Source organism: Labrus mixtus, chromosome 8 (genome assembly GCF_963584025.1).
Source record: "Labrus mixtus chromosome 8, fLabMix1.1, whole genome shotgun sequence".
NCBI classification, from domain to species: Eukaryota; Metazoa; Chordata; class Actinopteri; order Labriformes; family Labridae; genus Labrus; species Labrus mixtus.
The window spans coordinates 8540587-8564609 of record NC_083619.1 but is presented as its reverse complement, the minus strand read 5'-3'; the positions used below and the strand labels follow the sequence as shown (position 1 = coordinate 8564609).

The window sequence follows — 24023 nt, the reverse complement described above, 5'->3', positions numbered from 1 at the left end:
ACACCACACATCACTTTCTCTATAATGTTTGTTCATAATTCCATGAAAAGCTTGAGGACGTCAAAAACATTCAGATTTCTTTCTATGTGAATGTGAACATGATTCATCTAACCTCAAAGCACTAAATGCTTCACCATTATACTGTAAATTAAGATTCAATATTACTAATGTACAATACTTCTTAATCCACTTATTAAACATGATCAAATATCTACTTCTGTTCAGGCTCACAAGAGATCACTAAACTCTGTTTGACCATTAATACTTATTCAGTAAACCTGCTGGTAGACATCCACAGATACACAACAACAATACTATTTGGTGGTATAGTATCAGAAGCTTTATAATTACAAAGAACCATTGTTGTCTGTACACTGTAGAACAATGACATATCAAGAAAAAGAAGAAGAGAAGAAGAATGTCACATTTCAGGATTTGTTAGTGAAAGATGTGTTTTGTAAAATGCATCAACAAGATGTTAAAAATGACATTAACTGTACATCATAACCACCGTATACAAAAGACAGTGAATGAAAGTCAACCCAAAACTAGCAAGTAAAATTACATGATTGGGCCCAACTCAATACAAAAGAGGGGGTTGAAAAAAAGTCAAGATGAAGGCAAGCTCCTGAAACAGCTTCAGAGGCAAATCAGAGTAAATTACAAAACAAACAAACGAACTAAATAAAAAAGTAATTACAATCTTTCTTAGATTTTAATTAGGTGTTGTTGTTTAGTGTCTATGGTTTCTCCAAATGTAGAGGAATTGTTGATACTTGACTTCTTAAACGGTTTACTTTATTTACCAACTTAATGGGGCCGCTTAAAAAACTGTTTACGTCACACCTCGTCATCTGGAAAAGTAATTAGACAAGCTGCTCTAAAGTACACACAATAATGTTCATTATTTCAAACCAATCTTATAAACAGACCACCATCGTGTCCTGTTTCTCTGACGGTGCATCTTGTACCTGCACGGCTCGGGGTCCACGATACGCGTGTGTTTTTATGCACTGGTACAAGACTCAGTCCCCCACAGTGGATCACAGTTTGCTTTTTGAGTTGAGCAGCTCCTTCAGCGCGTCCATGTTCTCCCCCTCTGGTGCCTCGGGCCACGCACTGTGGTCTTGAGAAATCACAAGTAACACATTCAGCATTCTATGTACAGTAACATCGTTTAAGTATACTGTCAAGACTAGCAAGATGTCCTTACTGGGTATGTCCCACATGGAGCGGTACAGACTCTGTCCTGCATCCACCCTCAGAGTGGCTCCAGAGATGTAGGTGGCAGCAGGAGAGAGCAGGAAACACACGGTTGATGAGATCTGAGAAAAAGACACGGGGAAAAGGTAAAATCACTGCTGTCCGTCAAACTGAAACAAAGACACAAACACTACTGCTCTCTATGTGTTCTCTATCTAAATGATTTGACTGCACATGTCATGTCTTTCACTTTCCCCCAATGTTTCCAGGATTCTGTGTGAAATATTCTTGATTTCTCATAGACTAGTTTATTTTTTCACACTGGTTTCTCTTCTTGTTATATTACTACATCGTTGTGAATTTTAGGCGTTTATGTTTCATAACTTTGTCACACTGGCTTTGTGAGGGTTTGCGAGTTAACTTTATTTTTTACACATTATTAGAATTATTATGATTGAAATGAATGAAACAAAGCCGTGTCCAAAAGACATGGTAAAGTCGCCGAGTCTGTTTAGTGACCTTCTCAACATACTATGAATATCCCCACATCGTCCCTCACCTCTTCTGGTACTCCCAGCCTCTTGGCGGGGCTGAATGGCACAGACATCTTAAACAGTTGTGGACCAAACTCCTTGTAGTTCTCCATCGCAGTTTTAGAAAAGATTGTGCCCTGCAACCAGACATATACTTAGAATGACTGCACGATTTAAGACCTCCTACGTCAGCTCTACGTTAAGTCATGGCCTGTTCTTACAGGTGCAACAGCGTTGACTCGGACTCCTGAGTCTGCCCACTCGATGGCCAGAGTCTTTGTTAAGTTGTCCACTGCTGCCCTCGCTGCTCCTGTGTGGCTGTAGGAGAGAAACAGCTTTTCAATAGCCAGGCGGTGAAACATTAAAGTGTACATTCATGCACATTACTGCTTACGCCATGCCCGGGAAGCCTTTCCACATGTCAGCGATGATGTTGATGATCACACCTCCATGCTGTTTCATCCACGCAGCGTAGACTGTGTGGACAGAAACAACGACACAGTCACACTGTGAGCTTTAACAAACACACACTCAACCTGTGTTAGCGGGCTGCATCTCACCGTGCTGGCAGCAGTGGAAGGTTCCGGTCAGATTCGTGTCGATCACAGCTTTCCAGCCTTTAGAGGAAATGTGCTCGGCAGGGCTGCTGAACTGACCTCCTCCATTGTTCACCAGAAAGTCTATCCTGCCGTATGTCTTCAGCACTGTCGATACGAGTGCCTTCACCTGTCGCACAGGAGATCAAAACAAAGACACCGCAATGAAACCAGGTGAGAGGAGGACGCACTGACGGTAGTAAAGCCGTTTCAGAGGCTGAAGGTGTGCAGGGAGTGTCTCACTTCGTCCTCGTTTCTGATGTTACATGGCAGAGGAGTGACACATGCAGGGCTCGATTGAGGGATTTTCTGTCTCATCTCCTGAGCCGCCGCCTCCAACCTCTCCACCTTCCTGCTGGAGATCACCACTCTGCAGCCTGAGCACAACATCATTATCAGAAACTGAATAAGACTCAGCCTGTGGTCAACTATAGGATGCAATATTTATCACAGCTTACACATTTGTTTGGATAACTAGACTCACTGAACACTGCCTCTGTTCATATGGACGGATTATCTTATCTTATATTATTACTAGAGTAATTCAAGTCCATAATAATAGAATCAGAAAATAGTTCTCTTTGTCAATGTGCTTCTAAAGTATTTAAAACTAAAGTGTAGCCTGTCCTTCACAGCTTATTAACTTCATATTGAGTAAGTATCCACTGTAGTAAGAGACACTAGTTATAACTCTGTTTCTGCTGCTCTTTAAGTTACCTACTGTAAACGTGTTTATCTTATCATAACTTCATTCTGTTGTCTGTTACCTAAACATTATTACTATTCTTCCAGAATATGAAAACATTTCTGCCCATGTTGAGCACCGACAGACTTGTGTGTCAAAGTTCACTCTGCTCATGTTGACAGTCCGCTGCTGGGACGAGATTTAACTATCTGAGCTGGAAGGGGAAAAAAATCCAGTTTTTGATCCAAAGACCTTGCCTTACCGAGCTCCAGCAGCTCCGCAGAGATCGCCTTACCGATACCGGTCCCTCCACCTGTGACTATCGCCACTTTTTGGTTAAACAAGCCCGGTCTGAAAACACTGGACGCCGCCATATTTGTTTCTTGAGAAGCACGACAGTCCGCCCCCTTCTGGACATTTTACGGCAGTTTTACTGCTGTTTTTTAGATCATAGTGTTTATATCAACATCGTCTGATAATAACCATCGACAGGATTCGTTTGTCTTACTACTTTAACATCATAGAACAGAGTCATACTTTCTATATTTAATAATCATCCATTTCGATGCGGTTTTTGAAACTTTCTTAATATTTTCTTGTCATTTGCGATATTTTTTCTTTAAATTATGAAAAGCTTTTTTTAACAAGATGCTTTGTGGAGAGGTTTAATTGTGAACTGGGTGTTAATCCTCACACCAAATGCATGAAGGACAAAACAAAAACAAAGCAAAGGTTAAAACTAACAAATAAATACTTATATATTACCAATACATTACTTCCAAACAAATTCATTATGCTACATGTCATTTACAGTTTGGAGGGTTTACCTTCTGTCAGTCAAGAATTCTTAACATTTTTTTTTCAATATAGTTCATGTGCTATATCTCCAGAACAATGTAAATAAAATTAAGGTCATAAAATTACACTTCGTAGAAATTTGTTGCAGGCTATACTGTGTTTAAGCTGTTGTCATTGCACTGCTTGAAGTCAATGAAATTAACTCTGGAGCCTACAGTAACATTGATCTCTGTAAGTTTATGTAGAGTCTTACCACAGCAGATATCCTGACTGAACATTCCACAAAATCCACAGCTGAAGCAAGGATGGAGGCACATAAGTTCACTTATAAATCATTACCTGACACCGATAAACTACAGCTTTATGGAATTTAGCCAGATAAAAATAAAATACCGTCTAACTTCATTTTTGGAGGGAAATCTTTGTAGATATTTAATTTGCAAGAATGAATCCGTGCAGGTGACTGCAAATGTAGGCTCGGAGCAGCTCTTGTGTTGCAGCAATGTTTCATGCTAATGATTGAGGACAGCTGCGATGTCTGTGATGGCACAACTTCTTCCACTCATGCAGGCTTTGGGAGGAGGAGGGGGTCTTCTCTTAATTCAGAACCACAAGGATAGATTTGAAACATGTAATAAGACAAAAACAAAGATTTCCGCTCTAGACCAATTTATTTTGGGATGTTGAAGCCATGTCCAGGTCGGTTAAATTATAGAAAACAACGAAGTCCCAAATCCACCAGTGAACGACGCACTTGGTTTACTGGTCCTTCAACTCCTTCAGTCTCCTGATCGCAGACTTGACTGTGACAGCGGAAGTTGTGCTGAAAGACAAAACAAATCAAAATTACAATGTTGCAATGTATGGTATCGATATACAGACGGCTCTGAACTAAAACAAAACAAAAAAAAAAGTTAAGAATAGTGGGGCAGCAGATCACAACTTACAGATACTACAAGCAGTCAGATAAACTTGAGCTCCCTTTTTATTTAGAAAGTGCAGTAAAAGTCGGTACAACAGATCAGTAATGAAAACATAATTTCAATAACAGTATTCTCCCCTCCTCATCAGGGACATCAACTTTAGAAACAAAAAAGGAGACATTTCTCCTGAACAGATCAACCGTGATCCATTTCAAGTCAAGATTACGTTACAATGTGTTTCTTCTAAAGCCGTGAACTCTTTGGACTGAAAAATTGGTAACTTCTCAAGCAGTCTAACATTTTGAATATACTTTATATTAAATAATATGAGGGATGTCAGGGATGACATTTGTGTATTTGCTACACCATGCTTCACATTTAAACAACCTGGTTGAGAAAATGTTCATGTACTGTGATCTCAAGGGAACTTAAATCAACCATAATCATATTTCCAAAAACCTCATCTGCTCCAACAGATTGTTTACTACCATAATACCCAGCTCTATACACGACATATCCTATTACTGTAAGTATTAACTAAGCTAATCATTAGATGACATCAAGATAACACTGATTAACATTCAAAGTTTCACCTAAAACTATATCAACAAGTGACATTTCAGCTCTTTTTGACCGGTTGTGTACGGCTACTTGGTTTGCAACAGAACACCCAGTTCTAAAACCAAAATGAACATAACCACATCATTAACTTCGGTTTGGGACACTTGGCGTATTTCTAACAAATCTCAATCCTCTTAAAACTGAGACATTTTTCCTTGTCAGATTAGCTCCTGATTCAGTACGACAACATTTTATAACAACAACCACCACGGACCCAGCTCCACAAAAAAATGACTCAAAACGTATGAGTATAAATGCCAGACCAGCACTTGGTGGCATTATTTTCTGATGTAACAACACCAGATGTGCTCATACAGAAATGTCTTGCGCACAAATGTTTGTGTTGACAGACGATGAGGTCAACTCCCCTACAGCGTTCACACTAAACGTTTGTGTAGATTGGACGATGAAGTACGGTTACTCCAACTGACCTACACACTACAAAGATTACACAGCGACAGAGATGGCCCCATTTCCAACACTAAAAACTCACTCACTGTGTAAACGACCATCCAAATTAATAAGAAATGTTGTCCTGTAAACGGCTAATGCAGTTAAAAAGTAATGCAGAAAGAACCTACTTGTAAGTCCAAGCACCTCCAGCCACCGTCTTCCTGCAGGACCCACAGTGCCAGATACCTACAGCCCTCCTCTTCATCTTGGTCTGTAGATGGAAAGATAACATTAAGTTTGTTGTCAGTTCATCCTATCAACCAAACACTGCACTGCTTCCTCCAGATGCATCAGTCATTTTGAAGTTTATTGACATGATCCTTACCTTGCCACAGAAGGAGCAGGTGTATTTTGCATGCTGGGAGATTTCAATTTTCTTGACCATCTTCCTCAGCGATGCACCGTAACGTGTGCCATATTTACCAACGATCCCCACCTTCTTGGTACGCTTGGCCTGTGGACAACATGGACACAAAACACTATTTAAAGTAGATCAACAGAAACAGTCTATCCCTCAACATGTCTGTCACTTAACGTAGCTCACAGAGTAATATTCTGTATTACGCAATGCTCGTTCAGAGTATTAGAGATCACAATACACCAGGACATTCCTGCCATATCACTGCGAACTTAGAAAAACAGCTTTTACTTACTAAATGTAAACCCGAGTGTAAAGATGGGAGAAAGATCCCATCACTAGTGAACTTTACAGCTAACCTATGTTAGCCACTTAGCTCACCAAGACCAGTTCAACACCCTCAGGCCGGGTTAAGAGACAACGACCTCTAAAGCAACAGAAACAGGCCACTTCGCTTCACCTTTACAAATATCTCTCTTGTTAACATAAACGTAAATTAGGATTATGTGTTTTGACAGATATCTTGTATGGCTAGCCCGCCCGGCACTATGACCAGGGTGTATAGCAATGGTGGCAGCCATTACTGTCTCAACGGGGCATGAAAACATCGTTTTTCTTGTTAAAACAATCCCAAAGTAAACTCCAATAGCGACTATATCTGATACATAATGACACCATAAAGCCTCTAAATGTGTGTATATTCAGTTTATAGCACAGAAAGTGTCAGATTAACACGGATTAGAAGGGGGACTATATGTGCTCACCATCGTTTCAGTGGAGACGTAGGTCCAAAGAGGGATTGCTTACCGCGCAGGCGCGATTTACCCAGTCGATCGTGCTGCATTGTGGGACTTCGAGTTTTAGGAGCTGATATCATATCAAAGTAAAATAAAATAGTTTCAATTGTTTGAAATATTAATTGTTCTTGTTTTGCAAAGAAGTATGTAACAACTGCAGAATTTGAACAAATATATTTACATTATCGATAGTTTCACAGGAAGTGACTGTAACTAAGGACGCTTCTGTTCATACGCGCATGCGTATTCATGTGCTGGACAACAACAATCCTTGCTGCTGCAGAGTTAAAATGTTTGCCCACTTGGCCTCTCATAATGCAGTCCTTTTTGTTTGTGAACTCGTAATGAAGTAAAAACAATATTTGAGGACAGATTAATTAGAAGATATGCTATGAAGCTAACGCGGAAACTTGTTCTTGCTAAGGCTAAGGCCTCCGACTTGGAAAGCGTGAAGAAACTGAACTGCTGGTAAGTGTTTTAAATGTAGATGATGAGAATTGTCTCTGGATTTATATTCTTGACATCTACAGCTCGTTTTTATATCTAACATTTGTAATAACATCACGTTACTATTTATTTTTGCAGGGGGTGCAACCTGACTGACGTGAGTAGATTTAAACTGTTAAAGGATGAATATAATCATTATGCTCAAATGGAGTATTAACAACTTATGTATTTCAATGGAAGATGTATGCATGCATAATCATGTAACCCCTTCCTTGTTTCTTTTCAGATTTCAATTTTCTCTCAAATGCCAAACATTGAGGTGCTCGCACTCAGGTAGGTTTATTGAACTCTGCACATTTTGACACATTCAGAAGCAAAGTGACTGATAAAACTCACGTGATACTGTGAGAGTTGATCAGTGTAACTTTGCTGGTATGTTCTCATTTCTCAATCTGTAGTGTAAACAGCATCTCAACCCTCTCTCCGTTGGCCGGCTGTCTATCTGTGGTTGAGCTCTACCTGAGGAGGAACATGATTCCCTCTCTATCTGAGCTCTCACACCTGCGTCCTCTGACACATCTCAGGGTCCTCTGGTTGGCTGAAAACCCTTGTTGTGGATCTGACTGCAGCCAGTATCGGCTCACCGTGCTGCGGTGTCTGCCTCACCTACAGAAGCTCGACAACCAAGGTCTGCATGTCGTCGTTTTGTGACTGTATCAGAATACCACAGTATCAGATTTTCACTCTCTGTTGGAACAATTGCCGCATTATTTCTGTTGGGTGCAAAACTATGCATTGCATGTTTAACCTGAGACAATAGGATGGTGATGGGAAATGATTGTTATGAAGCGTGTGTGTGGTTTTTGCAGTAGTGACAGAGGATGAGCTTGCAATGGCTCTCAAGGAGGGTGAAGTGGTGACAACCCCTCCCAGCAGCATTCAAAACCAGCTCTCCACCAACGGACTTCCAGATGCAGAGACAGAGAACGACCCACTGAACTACAACATGGAGGAGACCAAGTAAGCGGTGTGGATTGTGGAGTGGGGGGAAAATTAATACAGCACATTATGTTGATCATTTATGTAGCATTATTGTATTGTGTGCATAGTCTTTTCATTTTAATTATTATGGTAATGTTGTAAATATAAATAACTACTTGAAAATATCAAGTTATTTATTGTTTAATCCCCATGTTGCTAAAGAAGCTGCCTAACCTTTTTGTACAAGTTGCATTGTTATAGTACAGAGGTTAACACATGGATGCATGCAGTTAAGGTGCTGCTACATTGGCTGTAATGAGGTTTCGTTCATGGGGGGCATGCAACATTTCTAGCGGGTTTTCGTTGTCTGTTTGACAATCCCAATATTGATGCAATCAAAATGATTGAGCAGAGATAAAGACAGGCATACTGAAAACTGTATTATTAGATAAAACAGAATTCCTTTCAAGACATCATTTGCAGTTTTAAAAAGTCAATAGATTGGGATATTTTATTAAAATACTCAGTTAATATTGCAATGTATCCCAGTGTATGCATAAATAAAGCATTGTTGGATCTTTGGTGATTCCCACACCTGACATCACACACACACATACAGAAAGGGAGACATGCATTGGTTGAACTATTGTTCTATTGTTTTGTTTTTTAGTAAAATCCGGGAAGAGTTGGGGATGAAGCCCCTCTCCAGAGACAAGTTCCCCTCTCTTTCTTCTCCCTCAACCAGAGAAATCAAACCATCATTGAAAAAGGTAACTTCTTCTTCTGTATTCCTCCCTTAAACTCAAAATGTTGGAATTTACTGAATTACTTATTTCTAACAAATCTCAAAATTGTATTTTCAGACACACACTCTTGATGCAGTTCTGCTGCTGCTGAGGGATTTGGATGAAGAGGAGCTTCGCATTGTAAACACAGTGACTGAAAACAGACTCCAGACTTACACACTGGACTCCGAAACGCTCGACAGCACACAGCAGACACAGAAGACTGCAGACATCCAACACTGAAACATTTCACAGCACGCACTCAGGGCCGAACCACGCTTTATTTCTTTCCACCTTAAATCCCAAATGTCCGTTCTTCTTGGAACTCTGAAACAGAATTCTCAAACACCGGCTTTGTTTAACACCTTTTACCATAAAACTGCCGAGCACTGCATGTTATGTTAATTGTTTGAGCTCTCTCTCTCTTCTCACGTGTGCAGCTGTGCCGACTCCTTCCCTTGACTTCCTTACTTTCCACTGCAGCATGCCGACCTGCCTCGCAAGAACAAAAGATTCTATGTTTTGCTTAATGTAAATCTATTTCTGTAATAAAGGGAATAAATTGCAATACAACAATTCTACGTGTGGATTTTTATTTACAAAGAAGTCACCAGAAAACATGAACACCAATATACAGGAAGTGAAGTTCATAGTGCTGCAGACGAGGATCCATGAAAAGTCACAACAGTTCTCCAATACTACGTTTCAAACCATTAAATTAAACTGGTGAGAGCCTGTAAACTGGGCTCATGTGTGGATTAGATATTTTTTTTGGCCTTCACTGTATACAAGTGACAGATTCAACCAAAATATCTACTGGTTAGTTTAGCCGGTCAACGATGTGTAAGTGATAAAGTTCAAAGGCTTCTCCTCTCAGTCCACCTCCTCGTTCTCCAGGAAATCCATCAGAGTGCTCGCATCCACCGCGACCAGCAAGTACTCCACTCCGTCTGCACCCTGAAAAATTATGAGGGGAAAAATTAAGTCGAGAACACACTTGGGTTTTTTCTATCTCTGTCTCCTGACTATGAGCAGTAATTTAACATGTCATCACAATGATGCCTCAACTCGTTAAGGGTATTTTGAAGGAGACGTAAGGCTTTGAGGAGGAGCTTCTAGTGAAGATTAACAGGTGACATCTTTGTCCTTAAAGTATAATCCTCAAGAGTTGTGACACAGCCAAAATATACAAACTTATAAACATGTAAAAGTTGTTGTGAACAATAGTGTTGGTAATCACGGGTCGTGGGCCACGCACAACGATTCTGTGACAATTGATATACTGCAAGACACTGATGATGATACATCACCAATCTGATTAACTGCAGAATATACATTCACCTAATGAGGTGCAGGATTAATATACGTATATTTAATGCAATTTGATATCAGTATTCTTTTCAACACTGTATCACATTATCCTGCTGTCTTCTTTGGCTAATTAACTTTTCGTTCACGCTACCTTCATTCATGTCATAAGTGTCACTGTGAGAAGTCATGAAGTAGTGATTCATACTGGCAGGGCAATCTGTCAAGGGGGCACTCATTTTTTTTTTATATTAAAAAAAAAAAAAAAAAATGCCAGTGATTCACTAATTGTATAACACGAGTCAATATGACCATATGTTGCAGAATCTGCATTTTGGTGAATGGACCAAGATACAAGAAAGGGTTCGAGGGAAAGAATCAGGGATGTACAAACTGAGAAATTAGTTGGGTTTCGGGGTCTGCAGAGAATCATGGCTGTATTATTTTAGTCATTTAAAAGAGAAACAGAACTCCACCTTGCGTGTTCGGATCAGTTTGTGGTCTTTGAACTCGGTCAGCTGAGTCCTCAGCGTGAGGTCTGAGTTCACCAAGAACGCCTCTCGACAACGCTGGTAGAAATCTTGAAAGGACAGTCCTGCACACGTGGAAAGGAAAACATTACAACCAGGCTGTACAGTCACATTGAAGATGAAAATCAGCAGCATTTTGAAGTTTGGAGCTTGTAAGCACCTGTGTATGAAGGATTATCTTTGTTTTCCAGCTGGAAGTTCACAAGCAGTTTGAAAATGCCTCTGCACAAAGAAAGAACACAAAGAATGAAATATTAGTGCATTTACATTACTTATGGTTTACTTGACATCTCATTGTATCAGTGTGGGACGTACCTTGCATTTGGCGTCAAGCTGCGCAGCACGTGTGTAAGCGAGGACAACGCGAGAGCGCCGGTCTGCTGCACCAGGAGCGAGTTTTCATACGACGTCTCCTCTACGTAGTGCTGGAAGGTCACACACTCCCACCACAGCCAGTTAAACTGACTCTGCTGAAACTGGTCCCACACTGAAAGCACATAAAGACAGATGGATAACAGGAAATTAAGTCACCAAACAGAGGATTTTCACACAAAGTTAAGACGATCATAAGGAAGAATAAAATACAGGTGTGTAACAAAAGTCAAATGTACTTCAATTAAGTAAGCACAATCATTTAAATTGGAAACTCATTAATACAAACACTCACCCAGAGGAGCGTTAATGTGGTCTAAAGAGGCCACCAAGTGTAGGTTGGGCAGGGATGCCAGCTGCCCCAGTGCACTCTGGGTCTTCTCTCCTCGCAGCATGGGTCCATCGATATTATGGATGAGCAGGTAAACATGGAGGTCTAGGTCTGCAAGGTCAAACTTCAGTTTTAAGAAATCAAACCCACGCTTAAGAAAGTGTAACTGAACTTTGAACACACTCACTGTCTCTAAGGGTCTGAGTGATGTACTGGATCTGATCTGAGGGAGTCCGGAAATTTCCCTGGTGCTCCAGGACGTCACACGACAGGGCATTTAAGATCTGCATAAAAAAAAACAACACTTGTCTTTAAGTTTAAAAGACAGAAAAAGATTCTCCCCTCACCCACTGTGTCCAAAATGATTTGAACCCCCACTGTTCCTGAACGTATAAATGTTATGTTTATGTGGGTATATATGAATACATGTATATTTTTGTAAATGGATGTGTGTTGAGTATGTAGGATCTGTACAAGTATTTTTGATATCTCTAAAATTAGTATGAAAAATATTAGTATAAAAACTAAATCACAAAATATTAAAGTAAGCACAAAGTCTGGGTGGTGCTTTTGTTTTGTCTGTGATTATGTTTTTTGTTCTTTATATGTAAATGTTTAATATCGTTTAATATCATTACATTTTGGTTTCTTTTTTATACATGCAGACCTTCAGTCACGCAGTCAAACAAAAGACATTCCACCTGTACTTCTATTGTTTCTTTAAAATCTTGAGGTTGAGAACAAATCTGGTAAGAAATAAAAAATCTATCCATCCCAAGTCCACCTTTAAATCCTTTCCAACATTCAAATCCTGCATATGCCACTCAGCGGTGCATCAGTTCCTGCAGTATAAGGGCTCACTCACGCTGGGCAATCCGTACCGTGCCTAAGCACACTTCACCCCTTAAGTCCAGTTTGAATCATGTTCAAGCACGGTGCTTTGCCAAACCGGAGCATAAACATACAGGTTCATGTTTAAATGAGGCGATCAGACTGCAGGAATCAAGTTCCTGCAAACTGTCACCCAAACAGAGGTACACAGTTCAGATATTTGGATATACACACAGTTTGGTGTTTTAGTGAGGAGTAAAGAGTGTTTGGAGTTCACTCAGATTAAACTAATACTACTGTTTATTATAATAGAAGGTTTTGTTCAATTATGTTCATTGTTTGTTTAAAAACACAGAAGTTGTTTCGTAGGTCTCATTCGTGGCTGGTTTTGGATGTTTTGAAATAAATCTTTGACAGTGAGTAAAAAAAACAACATCACCAGCCTTCTTCTTTTCTTTTTCCTGTTTCAGCAAATCTGTACCCGAGACCTTTTCAACCCGTTAGCTTTTTGAAAACAGGGTCTCAAAACATTTTGATTCACTTCTTCATTCTAATAAGTTCATTATCTTTTAGTTTAATACTTTGGGTATTTTGATGTCTTATTTCTGTCTTTCATGTTCTCTTTTTATCTCTGTAAAGCACTTTGAATTGCTCGATACATGAACGGAGCTTTAATAATCAACTTGGCCTGCCCTGCAAGAACATGCAGTAACAAAGGATCATTTTTGGAGAGATCTGTTCATGTATACTGACCGACTTAAGAGTGATGGAGGGGAAGAATCCGTTGACCACGAGGTGGATTTCTTGAGCCAAGTGAGACACTCTGAAGTCCTCCAGCAGAGACTTTTTGCTTCCCAAACCGTAAACGATCACGCTGAAGCCCAGCCTACACAGTTAAACGCCAAACATATTCTACGTTACACCGAAATATTAAACAAACAAAAACAAATACATAAACATTTAAAAGAGTCACTCACTGTAACTGTAGCATCCATTTGTTAAAGTGCATCTTGTGTTTGTTGTGGAGCTGCTGGATCTCTTTGGAGTAGCAGGACGGCTTTCCATCTAACAGCTGGACCAGCGTCTCCTGCAAATATAACATAAGAATAACCTCAAAGACACAACAACACAGCTCAGTCTACACATGTTAAATACTGGCTGTTAGTTACTGACCCGGTCCAGTTTAGGAGTATGTAAACGCTCCAGTGTGCGGTCTGAGGTCAGGACCTTCGAGCTGCCATGGGCTTCAAAATACTCCTCCACCATGCTGGGCTGGTTGAGGGCTTCTGAAGTTTTGCTCTTCTTGCCGGGAGTCTTGTAAAGAGCTGCAGACGAGCCTTTACTGCCCCTCACTGGAGTCTTCAGATTCTCCTTGTCTTCTTTCTGTACTTTCTGCTCCTCCTCCATCCTGTCCTCGTTTTCCTCGTCCTCCCCAGAGTCAGAGGGCGACAGCTCACTATCGCTGTCTGACCGGAGGCTCGGAGCTGAAAGTTTAAACGATAAAGTTCACACATTAAATCAGACTTTTTATATCTCAACCTCTCTGAAACACGAGAGTTAAAACTCACTTGTCATCCTCTTCCTCAGCCTGTGTGGAGTCGTGGAGACAAACTGAACCTTCTTGTTCTGGTATGTAAAAAAGAAGAAGTTAAACTGAGAGAAACCCACACTGCACCAACGTCATGATGATAAGGCGTCTGGGTCTGAAGTGTGAATGAAAAGTCAGGAAAACAAATTCCTTCTCGTCTCACCCTCTGTGGTGTCCTGCCTTCACCTCTGTGGTCTGCTCAGAGGGAGAAATAACAGATTTATTCTTCTGTGAATGGAAAAATAAAATAATACAAATCTGTGCTAGACTCACTGCGGCCTGTTCTGGTGGGAGTGGAGGGTTCAGCTTTGGGGGTCTTGTTGAAAGTCACGCTTTTGGCGGGTGTCCGAGCCAACTCGCTTGCTATAAATAAAACAACCAGTGTTAAATAACCTGACAAGAAGTGTAATATGACGTGGTTAATGCAGATAATGTTATAAATGTAGGATAACATGTGTATATGTGACGGGGGAAGATGAAAGCTCTCACCAGTCTGCGCCATGCTGTGTCCTCGTTTTACTTTCTGGAAGGTAAAAATGGAGGATCCAGCCACTCTCGACAAACCCTCCTCATCTTCTGAAGAGAAAAACAGATATAATGAAAAAATTATAACCTTTTTTTTTTTTTATGTTTAGCAGCAATAAATACTGCTGCCTATTATTATTCCCTCAGCACCTAGAGGTAGTGGAACCACTGTGGCATGCCAGCACAAGTATGTGTTCTTTAACTGTAAATAGAAGTTGAAGTACACCCTCATTAATAAATATGGGAGAAAATAACTAAACTAATTGGAAGAAACATTCAGTGTAACACAAGACATAACTGATCCTGTGGTACAGTGTAATTAGAAAGCCAAGCTGATATGTGAAGTTTAAGAAATACAGATTATAGAGGGGAAAGATGAAGACACTACAGACATGTCTGCCAGAACAGTACATTTATGAGCTGGAATGAAAATGTGCAATTCTCGTGAGGAATACACACAGATATGTCTACTGTATGTAAAGGTAGTCTCAAGCAGGAGGCCGATAACAAAGACAAATAACTTAACAAAACTATATTTAACATTATCATAAATTGCTTAGCTGTGACGCTCTGCTTCATGTGCAGGGAGAATTGTAAACTAAAACGTTAGAGCACATTCTGCTGGACAAACTATAAGCACAGTTTTCTACATGATCTGATCTCTGGAATCAAATCTCAAAGAATCAATGATGCAGAGTGTAAAACGAAACTGAATAAATACAAACAACAAAACAATTAAAAACAGTTCCAATCAAAGTCAGAGGAGTGTAAAATCAAAGTTTGAAACCGACTCATAGGAACAAGTGTAAGACGTTTGCTGCATTCACATGGACACACTTTGCAACAGACATTCAGAGAAGCTAAAAGCAGTTTTACAAAATGAAGTGTTCGCCCGTGGGACTTCAAGCTCCAGCCAGTTACTACAATGTGTTGACTATGACACCGGTTTAGTAATGAAGTAATATATGGCAACATTTTGCCAATTAAGACTTTATAAAAAAATGTAAATGTATGTCACGTCTTACAGTTAGATTTGCGTACCCTAACCCTATGTGTGGAGTAACTATCCTGTAATGAAACTGAGGGCAGAGTGAAAAATGGCATCAAGGGAAGAAAGTATGGGGACGGAGGTGTTCCGATAGTCAACGTCACGACAATCCAGAACCGTTAAAAACATGGCCTCAATGATCCCTTTTCTTCTAAGCATTAGGAAGTTAGTTTTGTTTCGGTAGAGGGAACCTATTGTTTGTCTTAACTTGCTGCCCAGAGTATATATGTGTAATTTGAATGTGAGTTTGTGATCTAACCAGAAACCAAGAGATTTGTATTCTGAGACTCCTTAACAGCTTTGTGGTGATACACAAACCATGATCGGCAAATATAATCAGTTTTCAGTAATTGTGTTACATACACACACCATATATCTGTGATGTGATCATACTGACTGATAATAATATTAAGTGAGCAATATGTTTGACAGGATCAATAATCAATACCTCTCTCAAGCAAATCAAACTAGAACAAACTTCATGAACTTAATGCTCACAGGATATTTTGCATTGTTTTAGCTGTGTGAATTTATTCAACTACCAGTAAGTGTGCTAATCTGCACCTATGGTATCATTTTGCATTATTTAGCACTAGGCTGCATGAAAGGTTTTACATACCTTTAGAAACACAAGGACACAGCAAGACAGGGAGCAATGGTTGCAGCTTATTTTAAGTTTTCACTTTTCTTACCCTCTGCATTGTCTGTTCCCAGAGCTTGGATGTAGTTCTGCTCATCAAGGAGTCCGTTTTCATCTCCATCGTGATCTTCCTCCTCCTCTCTGCCCCTTCGTCCTGCGGGGCTCTTAAACTTCACCATCTTCTGAACAGCTCCACTGCTGCTCTGCACACCTTTAAGTTAAATACAGCGACACACAGGTGAGCTGGTTAAACACCTGCGAATAACTACAACCACCCAAGCATGACTGAGTTTTCCATACCTTCCTGTTTGTCCACGATGTGCTCCAGAGCATCTCCATCACCGATGAACTTCACCTCCAAAACACTCATGACTACTGTAAAAGAAATGCAACACCCAGTGAGACAGGAGCTAACTAAAACGATACTCCGAGGTGCCCTAAAAGAAAATACACATTTATCCTCGTTTACTTATATAGTCGACCACTTACTGATACTTCTAATTTACTCATTCAGCCATGGTTATGTGTTAAAATACGTAATGATTGTACAGTTGTATTTGATATAAGGTTATTCTACATAGTAGTAACAATAAACAGCCTCTACACTCTGAATGTCGAAAATAAAAGTTAAAAGTATCGACATGTATCTACAGTATATATATATATATATATATATGTATATATATGTATATATATGTATATAATATCTTACCTGGGAATGTCAGTAACACCCGGTTTAAAATGTAAACACAACTTTCACAGACCGAGCTGCACGGTGTGGTGGTGTGACAACTTTCCGCGCCATCCTCCTGAAGTTTTAAACCACGTGACAAGTGAAAGGTCGTGCGGTAACCAATCAGAACGTCAGCTCGTGTAGAACATCATTACCCATGATGCATTTCGCAAAATTGCCCAAATCATAAACCCGTGTACTGCTGATTTTAATGTTTTATTATAGATAACAGGCGTTATTATGCTTATTGATAATAAAGACAAACCACACATTTAATTAGAAGAATAAGCAGATGAAGAACTATGAATTACACTTATAATGTTTAATATTTTATAATCTTATTGACATTCTTTTAGTCTTTTCTTCAGACATCTTTTTTAATTCCACTTGTGAAATTGTTCCTTTTATTAATCTGTTTAAACCCTTTCAAAAATAAAATGTGTTTGACTTGACAGTTACATATTGTGAGCAATATTTTTTAAACTTTAAGAGACTTAAAAAAAACATGTACTTTTTGTCGTTTAATGCAGAAATAAAAAACAATTTGTATCATATTGATTTATCAGAACGCTGTCACATACAAACAACTGGCTGAGAGTAGGTTCCCATTGACATGTTACACCATTTACTGACTGATTAAAAATTAGCACGGTAACTTTGATGAAATAATGAGCATACAACATTGAACAAAAGCTTTCATTTATTTAGCCATTTAGAATAATACAGGCGTACATTTCTGTTTACTTTTCTTTTCACATGATTTCACATTTTGGGAGTAGTTCTATCAAAAGTAAAACAAAGTGATACATTTCTATTATTATTTTTTACTAATCCGTGTTTTTTGCAGCACAGAGGAAATGAGTGGTTAATTTTCAATGATATTAAATGATTATGGTGCAGTTATAAAAAGACCTGGTGATCATTAAGCTGAAGTTTCTGTACAAGTATATGGTTGGCCGGCTGTTCACCACCCACGTGTAGGTGTCCACTTCCCCAGCAGGCGGCCTTCAGAGTGCACATGGTATACAGGGTGCATCACGGCAGAAGCACACGACTGGTAGCAGAAAGAGGGGGTAAAACAAGATTAGTGTGTAACAATAGCACTGACAATGTATGACTCTTCACTTCACACAGGACTGTACATACGTGGTAGGGGATCAGCATGAGCATTGAGCCCAGAGGATATTTGCTGTAGTCCAGCGGTCCTGAGATGGGCTCCACTCTCCCATGCTCTTGAGTCATAGACAACAACCTGGACAGAAATATACTGTATCAGAGCTTTAGTCACACTTAAATTTAGTAATAGGACCAGAGAGAAGAGAATACAGCATTACTTTAGGTTCGGATGTCCTTCAATCATGGCATATCCAGTGGGAAGTTTTCCAGCTCCGTCTAGACTGAGAGTAATGAGAGGAGGAAACAGAATGAAAGAAATATGAAAACAAGAGCAAAAAAAAAGGCATATTCTTGCTCACACAAGTCAAAGACACATTTCTACCTTTTGCAGAAAAGGAGACAATTAAGTATTTTCTTTTCCATTCTGTTTAAAGGTCATTATGAGGTCAAATGTCACAGTGACATTGAAATTTGGCAATACGAAAGACATCGTCTAACAGGCAGTTGAAAACATTTTTAAACAGTTTAGTAGGCATTGGGTCAAGCGCACATGTTGCAGCATGCAGCTTAGCAGCTTTACCACATCTTGTAATTCAGTAAGTTGAATAGGGGTGAAGTTGGAAAGAGTGTTGGCAGCATGTGACTGAGTTAAGGAAGAGGGGCCACACCCACCAGCAGAGGGAGCCACAATATTATTTCTAATAAATGAAATTTTGAATGAATTCATTACAATTCTCTAAAGATTGGAGCTCAGTAGGGATTTGTCAAGGAGGGATAATCAGTTTGTCGATTGTATTAAACAGAACTTTGGAGAGATTCAGATTTTCTGAGATAATTTGGGAGAAGTAATGCTGTCTAGATTTTTTCATTTCATCGTTATATTTACTGAGCAGGTCCTTATAGATATTATAATTAACATGCAATTTGTTTTTGCGTCACTTACGTTCAGACTTGTGGCAGGCTCTCTTTAGTGCCCGCGCTCTTTCCACATTCATCCAAGGTGATTTTGTTTTACCAGAAATACGTTTGGTTTTTATAGGCGCAATGTCGTCCATGATTTAGGATATTCACACAACGATAAGGAAGACAGATTTAGATCAGAATGTGACCAGGTAAGCCTATCAGAATCAAAGTATATAGCAGTAAACCTGCAAGATGTCTGTACAAATGGAGCACCTATTGACATATTTTGAGTAAACTCAAAAGATGATAACAAGTCGGTGAAATGATTAGCAAAATTGTTTGTGGTGTTATCTATATGGATGTTAAAATCCCCTGAAATAAGGATGGAGTCATACTCAACAGTCATTTTTGATAACAGCTCACCAAATTCAGATATAAATCCCTTTTATAGCCTTGGAGGGCAGTAGATAGTGACCACTAGACTGGGATAGACAGATCTTATTTCCAGAGCTAAATACTCAAAAGTGGAGTAGGAACCAAAAAGAACAGATTTACATGTTAAGATATCAGAAAAGATAGCAGCAACACCACCACCCTTCTTGTTGGGTCTGGCACACAGGCTGCCCAGGTTCGAATCTGACCTGTGGCTCCTTTCATTCTTGCATATAAACTCTGCCTCCTCACATAGTTTCAGTAGTCTTCACATCATCCAGGATCACGTCAGCCTGAAATCTTAACTTTCTTGGGTGGATTATTTAACAGTACCCATTTAAATTATGGACGAGCAGCAGGTGAATCTGTGTCCGTCAGGAAGATAAGACTCTGTAGTCGGAGACTTCAGAACTCTATAACATTGAAAGACTCGCAGAGTAGATACCATCACTGTATTTCAAATTCAAGGGCATTCATTTATTTGTTACTTGAATCTCTTAGTTTTGCTCAATGTCAAATTTCTTTATTTCTTTTGGATCTTTTTAAAAACATTCTCATCTTTAGTCTTCTCTGTGATTGTTGATGGTTTGTTTTAGTAATTTTTAAATATTCTATTTGAATGTCTCTTTTTCCCTTCATCATGATGCTTTTAATGTCTTGTGTGGAGCACACTGAATTGGCTTGATGCTGAAATGTGCTATAGAAATAAACTTGCCTTGCCCTTGCCTTAAAAAGAAATTGTCCAGTCTGCAAATACATTCCTGATAAAGATAGTACCTGATTCCAGTCCATCCACAGTCGATGAGGAGCTGGTTCCTGTGAGGACAGTGTCCAATGACTCTAGTCAGGACCCTCACAGCCACATCCCCAAGACTGCATGAGCCAATCACAGACTGCTGCGTGTCTACAACACATCAGAGACATCGTCACCTTTTTTTCTTATTATGCTGATTGAAACTCTAATACCAAAAACAAACTAGTACACACACACACACACACACCATAGAAGACGTAGTTTCCAGGATGCACTTCGCTGAGCTGCTCCATGTCTTTGACTGGGTGACTACAGGAGGGAGTGGAGCCAATGCTGGATTTACAGATGATGCCAAAGGCCTTCAGTCTGCAGGGGAACAAACCCAGAAGAAGAAGAAAAATCCCCTGTTTAAAATGTTTATATATTGGCATATTTCAGAAAACATATTTACAGACACCAATACCAATATACTGTAGCCCCATATATCGTAACGGACCCATATTTGGCTGAGTGTGTATTTTAGGTCTGGATCTAATGTTTAAAATCTAATTAAATCAAATGATGATAACAGCTGCTCATTAGATACGAAAGACAGAAAAAGAAAAGGTTGACAGAGACTTTTTTTAAGAATCAGTGTTATCACAAAGTGACTCTTTCGAGGTGGGCGATGTATAAAGTTCTTTCTCCACTGTAACAATTTTCTTCTTTTGTGAATGAAAGCTGAACCTGTCAGGATGGAAAACATTAAGACCTCCCTAAAAACTCTTGATACACTGTCACACATCTGGCCATAGTGAACTAGTGAAATTGAATGAATTCATAGAATGTTGCATGTATATTAACCACTTCCTACAAAAGGTTACATATGAGATGATTAGCTTCCATTGTGTCTTTTTGTTAATTTAATTTTTGTCTTACTTTTCCATGAACTGAAGAGTCAAGGTGGTTGTTTCCTGGGCGACAGCCTGTATTTGCTCCACCCCTCTGCAGTTGTATGAGTTCCCACAGTGAGCGTAAACTCCTGTTAGCTCCACCCCCTCCATCCCAGCTATGGCCTGAGCCAATCTGAGTGCCTCAGGCTCTGAGTGCAGGACACCAGCTACAGGGAGAGTAATCAGAGGATCACATGTGCACTTTACCTCCATAGAGCAGCTGCTTTCTCTGTGTTTACCTCTCCCGTTGCCACAGTCGATTTTCAGCCAGACGTGCCACAGTCGACCGTCTTTCAGAGGTCTTTTCTTGAGCTGCTGCAGAGCATCAGGATGATCCAGCAGAACCTGGAAGAGGTCCAACCGCTCTGACAGGAGAGCACAGCGCTCCACCTGTACACGCACGCACGCACGCACGCAAATAAAAAGGTACACATTTTCCAACATTCACACTAAATGCTTCTGGTACAGACTGGCAACAGAGTGTGAAATAAACAAATTTCCATACATTAGTTTACTATTAGTAAAAAAAACAAATAAGTGTAAACTGTGACTCCAATCAAAGTAAAATGTTGATTTATTCATGTGGTATTGGAGCATTTGTTTTTCAGTTTATTTTCATGGAGCTGTTTCACAACCTAAACATTATTTAGATATTAAACGATGTGAGCAGCTTCTTAATAACATCTAAAATATTTGTATTTATTTTAACTTTTTGTAGTGTGAACAAATAAACAAAACATAGGTCTATTTATATCATGAATGATGGCTCTCCTCACAGTGAGACAGCATGTGCAGAGTCAGGATGCTAAGGCAGCTAAGTGGAATGAAGAATGGTTTACCATGATCAAGATGAAAATGAATTCTTCATTTCATTATGTACAAAGTTTTTTTTAATGTGATGTGTTAAATGGAAAAGGACAAATGTGTCAACACTCAAAAATTAAGGTAAATTTAGGGTACATTTCTTGAGTTTACTTAATTTAGTCACTTTTTTCTGTATTTCTGGACAAAATGATCAAAACTTGCAAAGACAGACTGAGACAATTAAGTGTGTAAACGGAGAACCTTATCAAAGGGAAGACAGTATGCATAGAGGATGTCGTCAAATCCGTGGTCAGCGTAGAAACAGGCCTCTGCCAGTGTGGAAACAACGATGCATCGCCGTGATCCACCTGTCATTATGTCAGCACACTCACTAAACAGGAACACAGATACATACACAAACACAGCCTTTTCAGTATCCCCTATAAACAACTGACATGTATGAATTCATTTTATGTACGTGTGTGTGTGTGTGTGTGTGTGTGTGTGTGTGTGTGTGTGTGTGTGTGTGTGTGTGTGTGTGTGTGTGTGTGTGTGTGTGTGTGTGTGTGTCCATACAGGGTTTTGTGGGTCTTCATGTGAGGCCGAAGCTGGACCCCCATCTTCTGACAGCGTTCAATCATTCTCTGGGCATTTTTCTTAACTTTGTCCAAGTCCACCACCAGAGCCGGGGTACACAGAGTGGAGATTGCCTGTCCCTCCATACTGGTAATACTGGAACAAATGCGTGCGCACACGCACACACACACACACACACACACACACACACACACACACACACACACACACACACACACACACACACACACACACACACACACACACACAAATACACTGAACCACTTATTCCTCCTACTTCTCATCCAATTAAATTCTTGTGCATGACTGATTTCACCTCACATACAGTCCAATTGTGACACTATTCTAAGGATCCTAACACACTGTGTTACGGTTTATATGTAGCCTACAAATAAGTGTAATGCATTCTACCTGAACGATAAATTACCTTTAACGACTGTGTGCAGTTTTGCAATGCCCTGGGTGGGTTATGCAATGTAGTAAACTTTGGACTTTCTCCACTTGTTTTGCATGTTTTTTGTAAACATTATCTATTTTTATAATAAATCAGCATATCATCCGAAAATAATGACAACTGCAAAAAGGTTTATGCAAAGAGAAAAGTAAAATCATAGTTAAACATGCTGTCGTATGACTATCTAAATAACTCCTTGAGATACAGATAAGAACTTAAATGTCCCCAATTATTTTTCAGAATGACCCTTTAGTAATAATTTCGTACATCAAAGCGATGATTGATTGTGCACTATGTACAGATCATTGACGACTTACCGCTGTCCAGTGATATCTCATCTAAAATACGGACGCTGTGGTGATCACTTTGCTTCTGATATACGGTGTCCGTTGATGGTCAAACCTCCCGAGAGTAAAATACAGCTGAAAAAAGAATCTTTCGTTGAAATGATAACTAGGTCTATGTCGACAAACACCCTCAGCTGGAGGAGAGTCTCTGCTCCAGGATGCAACAGCGTATATGTTTTGGGGCGGATCTAGAAGGGTGGCATGGGGTGGCTAATGCCAACTCTAGCTAAAGGTGCCTTGCTACCCCAGCTGCCACCCCAAATTTGTCTCTGGTTGAACATTTTTAGAAGTGAAACTCCGATTTACGAGCGCAAGTGAATGCAACAGTGCCACCCTGCCTGTCACTCGTTATACTCTACTCTCCGGCAGGGGAGGATGAAGTCTCAGCCCTCAGCCTTCACGTTCTCCCGGAAAAATACAAACTCCAGACTCTTTTAATTGCTCCAAAACAGCAGTAGGCCTAAGTGTGGAAGCCCATTTCCGCCAGTTAAAAAAAATTAAAAGAAAAACTTGGCTTTGTTGAGATGTTTTTTCCCCCCCAGTCATAATTATGAGATAAAAAGTCGAAATTATGAGAATAAGTTAAAGATGAATTAGC

At 39.7% G+C, this 24023-nt stretch overlaps 5 protein-coding genes across 6 annotated transcripts; 1 reads left to right on the top strand and 4 right to left on the bottom strand.

Moving 5' to 3' along the window:
* Positions 1-317: 317 nt before the first annotated feature.
* Positions 318-3423, bottom strand: pecr (peroxisomal trans-2-enoyl-CoA reductase). The gene is made up of 8 exons (XM_061044084.1): positions 3280-3423; positions 2576-2709; positions 2297-2462; positions 2131-2212; positions 1958-2054; positions 1763-1873; positions 1214-1325; positions 318-1126 (listed from the first exon to the last, which is right to left on the bottom strand). The coding sequence occupies exons 1-8, from the start codon at positions 3389-3391 to the stop codon at positions 1044-1046; spliced, it is 897 nt and encodes a 298-aa protein (XP_060900067.1). The 5' UTR covers positions 3392-3423; the 3' UTR covers positions 318-1043.
* A 1044-nt stretch (positions 3424-4467) lies between these two features.
* Positions 4468-7025, bottom strand: rpl37a (ribosomal protein L37a). The gene is made up of 4 exons (XM_061044087.1): positions 6935-7025; positions 6138-6266; positions 5941-6023; positions 4468-4638 (listed from the first exon to the last, which is right to left on the bottom strand). Exons 1-4 carry the CDS (start codon positions 6935-6937, stop codon positions 4575-4577), a joined length of 279 nt encoding a protein of 92 aa, XP_060900070.1. The 5' UTR covers positions 6938-7025; the 3' UTR covers positions 4468-4574.
* Positions 7026-7195: 170 nt separating this feature from the next.
* Positions 7196-9761, top strand: cfap410 (cilia and flagella associated protein 410). The gene is made up of 7 exons (XM_061044085.1): positions 7196-7435; positions 7553-7571; positions 7701-7747; positions 7873-8102; positions 8284-8434; positions 9066-9165; positions 9259-9761. Exons 1-7 carry the CDS (start codon positions 7359-7361, stop codon positions 9421-9423), a joined length of 789 nt encoding a protein of 262 aa, XP_060900068.1. The 5' UTR covers positions 7196-7358; the 3' UTR covers positions 9424-9761.
* orc2 (origin recognition complex, subunit 2) lies at positions 9755-17154 on the bottom strand. 2 transcript variants are annotated; one of them, XM_061044082.1, is made up of 16 exons: positions 17066-17154; positions 16654-16728; positions 16406-16564; positions 14630-14716; positions 14414-14503; positions 14304-14335; positions 14121-14178; positions 13726-14036; positions 13530-13639; positions 13306-13438; positions 11909-12005; positions 11686-11832; positions 11334-11505; positions 11179-11240; positions 10965-11083; positions 9755-10137 (listed from the first exon to the last, which is right to left on the bottom strand). In XM_061044082.1, the coding sequence occupies exons 2-16, from the start codon at positions 16721-16723 to the stop codon at positions 10054-10056; spliced, it is 1731 nt and encodes a 576-aa protein (XP_060900065.1). In that variant the 5' UTR covers positions 16724-16728; positions 17066-17154; the 3' UTR covers positions 9755-10053. The 2 variants fall into 2 exon arrangements, with proteins under 2 accessions (XP_060900065.1, XP_060900066.1); XM_061044083.1 differs by having other exon boundaries at positions 14630-14713.
* A 440-nt stretch (positions 17155-17594) lies between these two features.
* zgc:162816 (uncharacterized protein LOC571260 homolog) lies at positions 17595-23549 on the bottom strand. Its single transcript, XM_061044080.1, has 10 exons — positions 23396-23549; positions 22604-22759; positions 22289-22418; positions 21463-21613; positions 21210-21390; positions 20539-20657; positions 20315-20441; positions 18421-18483; positions 18233-18338; positions 17595-18140 (listed from the first exon to the last, which is right to left on the bottom strand). The coding sequence occupies exons 2-10, from the start codon at positions 22747-22749 to the stop codon at positions 18051-18053; spliced, it is 1113 nt and encodes a 370-aa protein (XP_060900063.1). The 5' UTR covers positions 22750-22759; positions 23396-23549; the 3' UTR covers positions 17595-18050.
* Positions 23550-24023: the final 474 nt, after the last annotated feature.